Here is a 10855-nt window from a genome sequence, read left to right on the forward strand (position 1 = left end):
CGAAATGGCGGGAATTTCGCATTCTATGATTTTGTTTCCTGCATGGAGAGCGGGAGAGATGGGGAGAGCCAATGGGAGAGCACGCATGATGGAGAGAGAGAGAGAGAGAGTCTAGGTGCTAGAACATTCTAGAGTGTGACTGTGAAGAGAATGATGATGATAGTTATTTAGAGAAAAACGGAAACGCGTTTGAAGTGCTAGAACAAGGCTAAACCTGACACCCGTGCGCTTCATTAGAAAAGCAAGTACCACTTCAATAAAATATTGAATTAACAATGTAAATGTACTCGTTTACTGTGAGCGTACTACGCATAAACGCAGCTTTAAGAAATATTTTCCAAGCCAAGTTGGAAAAAATCCAGCATGGCCGCGTACTCGTTTGAAATTGCCTTCTCTATGTAAAAAAAAAAAATCGTGTAAATAATTATGGAGATAATTCTACACTGAAAATGCTCTAGAGAGACTGATCTTCCAAGCCTTGCGCTTCATTCGTAGCCGCATGTGTTTGCCACGCGTCGCCAGAGATGAGCGAGGACTTCGCTCCCAAGAATGTCGTGCGCGGTGCACCGACTCCGCGGTGCCGGCGCGCGGTCGCGGCCGCCCTTCCCGGCGTGCTGTGGACGGCGCGCGGTTACAAACCGGGCTACCTGTGGGACGTGAACGAACCGACCGAAAGTACCGTCGCCGACTGCCTGCGCCTCTGTGGGGCGACGGCAGACTCCCGCAGCGACGAAAATCTGCTCCTCGTTACCGGAGACGACGTCAGAGCGGTCAGGTTGGGACGCGATGTGCTGCTCTGCAACGTTCCCGAGACTCTTCGCAGGCTCGAAGACGCCAGCCTCGACGTGAAGTTCGTTGACGTTTCGGCAGGGCTGCGTTCCCCGAACGCTCTGGCATCGCCGCCCCCGGGCGTGCGCGGAATGCTGTCGTCGCTGAAGCGACGACTAGCCGATGTGGCGGCTTCGCCGTGCCGTAGCGACGTGTTCGTCGATATGGAACCCGCCGACGGCGAATGGAACCTTTGCACGGCGTTCGGCGTTCTACTGGGGTACCCGGTCGTGTACTGGTTCGAAGGCGGTGCCGACGCCGGCAACTGCCTCGCCATGGAGGAACTGAACGTTGTCAGAGTGCGATCCGCTCCGACCGCAGGACGCCGAGACGTGGCGAAGGGGACAGCGTCGTCCGCGGCTGGCACGGAGGACGACGTCTACTCTTTCAGCTTCCCGGTCGCTCTCGACGCCGATTTGCGACCGCATGTGGACGCCTGGTGGCACCGACTGCGCGCCAGGGCTGCCGGCGATTTCGAACTCACCCGAGTCGATGAAGTGACGTGCCATCCCGTCGTGGCTCTGTGATCGTTACACATCACTTGATTCCAAATCAATCGGTTCGCGAGCGAGTAGCGATGTGCTCCGTGCCACGTCGTACTTTTTTTTTTCCTTTTCGTCGTTTTGCGCGGTATTAGCACTATTCAGTGACTTTCGTGTTTTGTAATACTTTGTAAAGCTGCACGCAACGCTGCCGTTCATCAAAGCCCTGGAAAGATGACGTATCATCGCAGCCTATGACTATAGCGAAAAACCAAAGGGCACTTGCACATCATGCTTTATCGTATTTCACATTTTTCTCAGTCATTGTTAGCTTGAGTAAATGCACATGTGTACTTAAAATGACATGGGCACAATGTTACATTGTAGAAGGCAGCCCTGCCTTTTATGTGAGAAAATAACAAGTTGCTGTAAAGAATAGGGATGGGAACACTGTACCGTCATCCCGCCAGCTCTTGTGATACTTATAGTATAGTCTGGAAAGGACTCTGGAAAGGATGTGCATTTATGCACAAGAGAAGTATTTTTTATTTTTATCATTATTTATCTTTTCAGAATGAGCCAGTTTGAGTGGACCAATGTATTTAATTGGGCGTTATTCGAGGTATGTAATGCATTGTGTTTGCATCATTTCTGAAGGGGCGCTCATTATGGCCTGCAGTGTTTGGCTCCAAATTCATATTGTATTCAATATCGGGGAGAATGTTCCTACTGTGTTCCAAGAAGTTCTTATGAAGGTTCTGCAGTCGAAGCCTCAACAGATTTGTTGAGAGTTCAATTTTCATCTTGTTGGTAGGACATAATTTCTAGGGATTTAGTGCAGAAACTTGAGACAAAATGGACAGAAGTCGAGAGACACACACACACGTTTCTGCACTAATCACTGGAAAGTACTTTATGACCCCTACATCATCTGGCGAGCAGGAGGTCGAGGAGTGTCGGTGTCCTCAGATGCTCGAACAACTAGGCAATGTTTTGCTAGTGTGAATAAAAGCAGCATTGCAGTGAAGGGACCAAACACCTCTTGAGCGGTTTCGTTATATGCTGTGTATAAGGAGAGCACGTTGTTGGGCGAGTCGGTCGTACATACTTAAAGAAGGGAATTGCGCTAAAAAAGACACGGACGAGTTAGGACATGGACGGGCGCAAACTCGCGACTGATTTTATTCAGAAGAAACACGAATATATATACCTAGATCCTTATTGCTTAATCATTGCCTAAGCGCACATGCCAAGAACGTTTTTTCTTTCTTATACAAATTTATACTGGAATCACTTACACAATCATCACCTGACTTATCAATGTAAAAAGCCTCTGCGAGTTCACGTGCGACCTGGTTACGACTGCGCCTTAAGATTTTGGTTCTACACAGGCACACACAGTTTAAGCTGTGTATAACAAATGAAAAGCTGAAGAGAAAGATCTGCTGTAAAAGCTTGAATGCACGTTAGCATGTTTGAGTGGGCTGGATGCCACTATTGTAATTGTAAGCTTGTGGACAGGTGCAAATGAGAGGCTAGGAGCAGAAGCATAATTCGACATTCAAAAATTTGCTTTCTCCAAAATAGAGGAGGGGCACAATGCCAAATATCTTTGCAGGACTTGTGAAAGAAATCGTGGAAAGTCTGTTTTTGGTAGCGATTGACAACTTGGGAACTGTTCAAAGATATTTTATCAAGGTAGTTTGCAGCACTCTGCAGTCACATGTGTGATGCTTGCCATTTGCAAAGTACTGAAGTATGATCGTTAGACCTGTGTGAAACTCCAAAGGGATGCTAGAAGCAAACATGATGTCAAGCTAGGCCATACGTAGCGTTTATAAAAATAACTCTCAGTACGTGTTCGGTGCCAAGGGATGACTCAATCTCCAAGAAAATTGCAATTAAGAACAATCAGTGTCTATTTCATTTCAATTGGTGGTGACCAAATCCACACCACAGTAACCACCCTCACTTAGTGAAAAAAACTAATCTTGAAGGCTTACACTTTCGCTGGTTTTATGTGCCAAAAGCAATTGCATGAGTTGGAAACGTGATGATTGCCATGTTTTGGATACCACCTACTGGCCAGGGAATTCAAATTATGCACCAACAAGCCCAAAAAGGTACGCTGCTAAATATAAAGATATCTGTTAGGTTCCCGCAGTACATCGAAGGTGTCTTGAGGCCATACTTAACAGCCATCTTGAAAAAAAACTTGTCGAAAAGTTGGCTCATGCTTTTACCTTGTTCTCGGTTTGCTTATCGTCTTGAATTTTCATCTCCCGCCTTCCCCGTGTTTTCCCTTAACAGTCATCTGCCACTCTGTATAAGTCGGAGGGTGGGACAACCTTCTAAGGGAAACGCTCGAGCACCATCTCATTTCACATGGACGTCAGGCCACGAAGCATTTTAATGTATGAAAAGTGCTGTGCTTACTGTGACAACATGTTTTGTCGATCAGGCCTCTTGGTAGCTCACAGGCCCTGATATATCCTCCCGCAACCCCAAGTTAGTCGAGAGACAAAAAGGCATGTCAAGTTGGTTCTTAATCTATTTGCATTCGAACCACAATATATCAAATGTGGATATATCGAATTATGCGATACACCGAGGTAAGTCTAAATTGTTTTCCACGAATATCGGCATGTAGCAAATACATGCTTATAATGATACATGCTTAAATGTGGTCCAACTGAACAAATGTGAAAAAAAATTTTTTGTGTGTGATAAAGTACAGGGTTATATGCTGAAAGCAACATGTACATTAACAACACACTGTTTCCTTATGTTTGGTACTGCAAAAACCGCTTTCTTTGTCACAATGCATAAATGAAGATGCAACATCACATGCACATTGGTGCTGTGTGCTGGATTGTCATGTGATCTTGTGGTGCTGCAAACATGCCTGTCCAAGTGAGTGTGTTTCATTGCGTGTGATGCAATGGTGTAGATGAAATTAGTGTCTATTGGAAGCTGATGGCAAGAACACACTTAAACAACTTCCACACAGTTCTGCGTGCACCCAAATTGATATCTGGGATGGATATATAGAGGGACACTAAAGAAAACAATAAGCATAGCTGTATTAGAAAGTTACCTTTCTACAATATCAAGAAAGCCACACTTACTATGGGAGGACACAGGTTAGAAAAGAAACAAAAAAGGAAAGATGCTTGGCGATGCCACTGTGACGCCATTGGTTTTGAAGGCATCTGTTCGGGCCTCATTAATATTTATTGGTAAAAAAGGCCTACCTTGCATTCTAAAGGAGCCAGAGACCAAATGTAGGCATTTTTGAGAAAATTTACTGCATCACAGCAGCCCAAATGTGAGAAAATACATTGGCACGTGCGACATTACACTGATGCACTGGTGCAGAGGTTTTGGAGCGAAATTTTAAAGAATGTGAATTTGGCCCACATTTTCCCTTTTAGTAATAAATCTTTTGCCGTGAAATTTATAAAAATGAAGTTCCAGAAGTACGTTTTACCAGTTGCAAGTGATTAGTGTTTCTCATTAGCGACACTCTTAATGAATAATTTTGAGAAGTATTGAAGACAATGTGCTAGGGGTCTTGGGAGCATAAAGTGCGTCTGCATCTCTCGAACAGCACCACCCCATTCTTGACGATCCTTGTCATTAATTGGCTGGTGTGAAGAGTTCAGATATGCTCCCTTATTCTTTTTACTTCGACAGAAATGACAAACTCGAAACCAGGTTCGCTGTGTCCACCTGCTCATCCTTTCTGTCGCAATGACACCGTCAACTATTTGGTCACCTCCTCAACTTCATACTCGCCGCTTGGCAAAAAAACAACACTGTAACTTTGCACATCATTGCCACTGGCTGCTAAGCACACGCCCGTGTGGATGTTGAAAGCTAGGCCAAGCTGTACAAGGACCAAATGTCCGTGCAATGTACCTGAAACTGCGCCATGGTGTAGTTTTTTTTTTTTTTCATGCTAAGCATTCTTGGCGAGTTCAAGCCAGTTTTCTGTAACAACTACTTGGTGACTATTTGGCCATTTCCGTGGGTCAATTTCGAGCGTGGTGCAGTCTGGAAGTATGGGCTTATCCCAGTTAGTGGCTAAGCTATACAAAAACCAAATTTTGCCTGTGCAATGTACCCAAAATTACTGAACGTTGTTTTTAGGCTGCAGAGATGCATAATTTACTTCAATGAACTCTTCAAAAAGACTGATCTTGTAAACCCTCATTCCATGCAATATCTGGTACCAACTCGTAACGACGTTTATACCACTTTTTACTCGTAGGAATGCATAGCCCGTGGAAGACATGCACGTCGGAGGGAAACCTGAAGCTCGTAATTTTTTAAGCAACTTGTTTCAGTCAAATAATCATCCAAGTAAAGCATCTATCTGGTATCAAAATAAATTTCATCCAAAGTAGTGTTTTATAATGGCAATGTATCTATTCTCAGTAAGGTGTGCATCAAGGTAAGGACTGCGCAAAGAGTGATGGAATGAAAAATATTGGCCTTAACGTTGAGGGACATGAAGAGAGTGGTGTGGGTCAGAGACCAAATTGGGATAGCCAATATTCTAGTTGACATTAAGAGAAAAACATGGAGCTGGGCAGGCCACGTAATGCATAGGGTAGATAACTGGTGGACCATTAGAGTTACACAATGGGTGCCAAGGGAAGGGAAGTGCAGTTGACAATGACAGAAGACTAGATGGGGTGATGAAATCGGGAAATTGGCAGGCGCAAGTTGAAATATGCTAGCACAAGACAGGGTTAATTGGAGGTTTCAGGGAGGCCTTCGTCCGTACTACAGTAGACCTAAAAATAGGTTGATGTTGATGATTATATATCCTCGCCACTATTTTAGTGTTTCTTGTGATGTACCATGGTGCAGTTTTGGTGCCTGGTGATTTATGTGGGATTTCATGTAACATAGTAGACTCTCAAAGTCTGTACTTGCATTTCGGAGAACACGGCAAGCAGTACAATAATGTACGAAAGCAATGTTGTCTGCGTTGCGATTAAGTTGTTGTCGAGAACATTGCAGCGCCCGCTGTGAGAACTCGTTGCCTCTGTGGCAGTAAATGAGCATTAATCACTGAAGTTTTCTCATTTTATTTTTCTGTGTGCGCTGCTTCTTTAATGACCAGCAGGCTTCCGCTGTCTTATGTGATGGTAGTATTGTTGTGGGAGTAAAAATGTAAGAATAAAAGTTGTTTTAACAAGTGCTGGCAGCAGCCTCGTAATTCGGTTATGGCTACCATATGCCTGGTAGTTCTGCGGGGACATTTACAATGGCCGTGCTTCTAAGAGAATGAAAATATTGAGGAAAAGAAAAGGAAGCTCCTTTGGAAATGAAAACAAAAAGCACTGTGCTACCTGTCTTTTTTTTTTCAGTTTTTTTTTTCAGGGGCTTTAGCACACTTGAGACACATTTGTGCGTTTCAAGGCTTGTCTTGTTCCTCAAACATTAATCATGATTTATCTTGCGTGCCTTTCCTTTCTTTAACGCTACGCACCCTCTGCTTTCAAATCATGAATGGCATAAGTGCATCAGTTTGAAACTGCGAGTGCAGTTGCTCAAAGGAATTGTATGTGAGATGGGTGACAATTATTGTTTGGGGACAAGATATAGGTCCAATGGGTGAAAATTTTTTTATATCACAACCAGGATTTACTATAAAGTGGGTTAAGGCAGAAGCATTGATGAGTTAATTCGAAAGAAGAGCACGATACTATTCGCAACCTCTGGGCTAGCTCAAGTCATTCCACTTCTCAGCATGAAGGTTGGAGGTTTAATTCTTTGCTGTTGAGACCACATTTTGATGGGGGTATGTGCCATGAAAAAGAAAATGCCGATTTAGACAGTTTTGGGTGCCGCATTAACCACAGGGCTAAATCTGATTCAGAGACCCAATATGGTGTTTCTGTAGCCAAATTGTGGCTTCGAGACATAGATGCCCGTAACTGACCTTTCTTCCTCTTTTCTTTTTTCTTTTCTTATTTTTTTTACTACATGCATATATCAGTGCTTCCACATGAGGAAATGATAAGTTCTCGAGCAATTTAGTTGGCGTACATTTATCTTCTATCTCAATGTCCAGAATACTGATAGGGGATTCAATGGAAACCCATGCACAATAGCACAGATATGACATCAGCACTGGCTGAGGCACTTATCTAAAGTGTGTACTGCATACGCATTACAGGCGTTTAGATTATGGAGGGTTCTGCTTGTGAATGATAGAGGAACAGCTCTGCATGGGACTAAACAATTGAGCTGATAATTTCTCTGTAAATAAAGTATATGCTGATTGTTAATGTGGATGTAATGCCAAGGAAATGCATCACTGATTGACACCCTCCTTTGTGCACACTGCTAATCTTAAGTCTTGTTTCAAGCTAATTCTCTTACGCAATAACCACATCTCTTGAATACCATGCTGATGCGACACATGAAGCAACCTTTTGTTCAGTGTACTACATTGATTTAGGAGTGCCATAGCTATAACTCTCAATAGTCACCAGAATGAGATGAGTTGCATGCAACTTGTCTTGCTGAATGCCGGAACCTGATTTTTTCCCTCTAGAAATGCTTTAGCACACTTCTGAAAGCGTTTTCTGAGCTGCAAACAGCCGTTTTCGTGTTTTGTTGTCCTGGTACGTCTTGAAATTGGTGAAATATAATTTATGCATGTAAGAAGAAATAGTTTTAGCCACATTTCCATCAGCATATTTACAAAAGCTGGCACTGTCTCTAAATTATTTCACTACTAGTAATACTACCGATTCACAACATTTTGATACCAATCCACAACTTTATTCTGAATCAGCATATCATGCATTTAGCCTGGCGATTTATTTGTGGAAGCTAGTTTAAAGGAGTGTAGTACTGAGATGACATTCTCGACTCATTTTTTTTTTTTGCTCTAAATTAGTGGCTATGCATTTTAAACCCTAGAAAATATACTGAAAACTGTCAGATAGTAAGTTAAATAATTTACTCCTATTCTAGTTTATAAGCAGTTTAGTTCAGTTTCAGCAGTGGGTGGGTAGATGCATCATGATTAGAGACTGAAACTTTAGGTAAAATGCAACTTTAGATAAAATGCCTGTTGTTTTTTACGTCCGTACTGTGCCCATTTAACATATAAGCATAAACTATGGGTCTAGAAACATGTTAGTGGCAACTCTGTCGTGTGCACAAATTCCTACGTCATAGCTTGTGCCTATATTGAATTTTTTATAGCCTAAAAATGCTTTTTTTCCCCGTGTTTTGTCTTGTCTCATTTTGTTTATGTTATGACCTGATGGGGGGCTTCACTGTAGGCAGCCGGTTTTTGCCACAAACACTTTGCCACTAAAAAGGCTATTATCAACAGCTTTGCTGCTGACTAGCGCTTCACTGCAAGAAGCGCTCATACTGCTCCATGTGACGATACGCTTAGCTTGTGCACTCACTTAATTTACGTTTATAGCCAACATCATCGAGAAACTTCGATGCTCGGGCTCAATTGGAACGTTCAGGAAAGGTTCGATCGCTACCATCCCCTAATGACATGTCGCTCATATAGTTCTAAACTTCTGTCTTGGACAAGAATACCTAATTTTCCGTACTGAAAGAACTGTCAAAGGTTTTGACCGATGAATATTTTGCAATTCCAGAGGGCAGTGAATTGTTGAACACTCAGTAGTACACGTATATGCCACTAACTTCTGTGAATATTGAGCATTAATATTCTGCAGATGAAACCCAGTGAACAAAGGCACAACATACGATACCCAAAAATCTTGATGATGAAACTTGTTTAATTGTCACTGCTTTCACAACTTTTCTGTGGTGTGCAATATATAGTTACATTAGATTTTAGGAAAATCTCATAAACTATGCAATACGCCTTGCTCAATTTCATCGAGAAAATAACATGAATTTTACAAAACAGGGATTAAGTTGGCTGTGTTAGAAAATCGTAATTTATCCTCAGATGCAAAATGGAAGTTCTTATTAAGTGAGCCTTATGCATTCCTAAACTACAGTATTTGCTGCCTATATATGCCTTAAACAGTTATAGTGTGCTTATAGGCGGCCAAAAAATCATATTATGGTGCCCAACTGTCTGGCCTCTAATCAGGACACGCATCAGATTGCTCCAATCTTGTCATTGCTTCTTTGAGGAGACAGCTGGCTGTCTTTGAATTTGTCACTGCATGGTGAAAAACGCAAGTGCAATTTATTATTATTAAGTACAAATGTGCTGTCCAGGCACACGGATAGGGCAGCCTGAAGTACTGTTGATTCGCAAGATATCTCGATGATATATGTGTGTTGCGAGACCTTCTGTTTCACAGCAGTCTAGAAATAGATTACCTGCCCGCATATGGTACTAAAGTAATTTTTTGGTGACAATTGCCACATCCGCTGCTCTGTGTGCAAGTTCTGTTTGTTCTCATTTAGGTTCATTTAATATTTATCACTTGTGTCATCACTTCATGCTGCCAATTTGTCGTTATAAAGCACCAACTTGTCTGGTACTACCTATCTCTAAAAAGTTTCTACGATATAGTAAAAGCATAATAATTCTATACTGACCTGTGCAGTACCCAGAGCAGCCACACTACCTTCATTTGAAGTACTGATGAACCGGATCAATAGAGAGGCTCCTTCTATAACTGGCGATGAAGTTAGAAGGGCTTTGCAAGACACGACCCGGGAAAAGCGGCAGAAGACTAAAAATAGGTTGGAGTGCATACAGCAGGCATTGCCAAATCCTGACTGGGAGCTTACCAGTGTTGTTGAAAAGAAAAGTGTACAATCATTGTATTTTATGGGTGCTAACATATGGGGCACAAACTTGGAGGTTAACAAAGAAGCTTGATAACAAGTTAAACATCTCGCAAAGAGCAATGCAACGAAAAATGTTAGGCTTAACGTTAAGAGACAGGAAGAGAGTGGTGTGGATCAAAGAGCAAACAGGGATAGCCAATATTCTATTTGACATTAAGGAAAAAAAAAAAAACCTCGCAAGCATCGATTGCGATAGCAAATTAGTATACAGCTATACGAAGTAAGGATAGTAGTTTTATTGGCCGTATAAAGTTGTAAGCATTCACTTACTAACTAAATTAACAAGCATGGTGTCACGCGTGCACAGGTAAACATGAACACATCGCGCTCGATGACCACGGAAACTCGATCTCAAAACCCTGGAGTGACGAAACGTGGCAGCAGCAGCAAGCGAATTGGCCTTCGTGTTGTCTCTCGCTTCAACGTGACTTAAAACGTCGAAAGCACAGTGCATGCGAAGCTACTGGCACTCGGCGTATGCATTTTGTCCACATCCCAGATCGCTTTGAAGATGAGGCTCGCACGGGCGCGCACTTTGTCCACAGAGCAGAGCTATGGTGCCTGCACAGCCGTGCCGTAAGCAGCAACCGCTGGAGTAGAATGCCACGAGATTGAGCCGCAATCGTCGGCCGACTCTCGAAGCTTTTACTTGCACATACACCATACGGCACGCGGCGACGATGTTACCGTGTTTGGGCTTTATAGAGAACATCACA

General features: G+C 42.8%; 1 protein-coding gene across 1 annotated transcript; it reads left to right on the forward strand.

Annotated features, from left to right (window-relative positions):
- The first annotated feature begins 368 nt into the window (after positions 1-368).
- Positions 369-6522, forward strand: LOC135914523 (UPF0739 protein C1orf74 homolog). The gene has a single exon (XM_065447427.1). The coding sequence runs from the start codon at positions 525-527 to the stop codon at positions 1353-1355; it is 831 nt and encodes a 276-aa protein (XP_065303499.1). The 5' UTR covers positions 369-524; the 3' UTR covers positions 1356-6522.
- Positions 6523-10855: the final 4333 nt, after the last annotated feature.

This window comes from Dermacentor albipictus, chromosome 8 (genome assembly GCF_038994185.2).
Source record: "Dermacentor albipictus isolate Rhodes 1998 colony chromosome 8, USDA_Dalb.pri_finalv2, whole genome shotgun sequence".
In the NCBI taxonomy this organism is placed as follows: Eukaryota; Metazoa; Arthropoda; class Arachnida; order Ixodida; family Ixodidae; genus Dermacentor; species Dermacentor albipictus.

Coding starts and splice junctions, on each gene's coding strand:
- LOC135914523 (XM_065447427.1), top strand. CDS start 525: ATGAGCGAGGACTTCGCTCCCAAGAATGTCGTGCGCGGTGCACCGACT.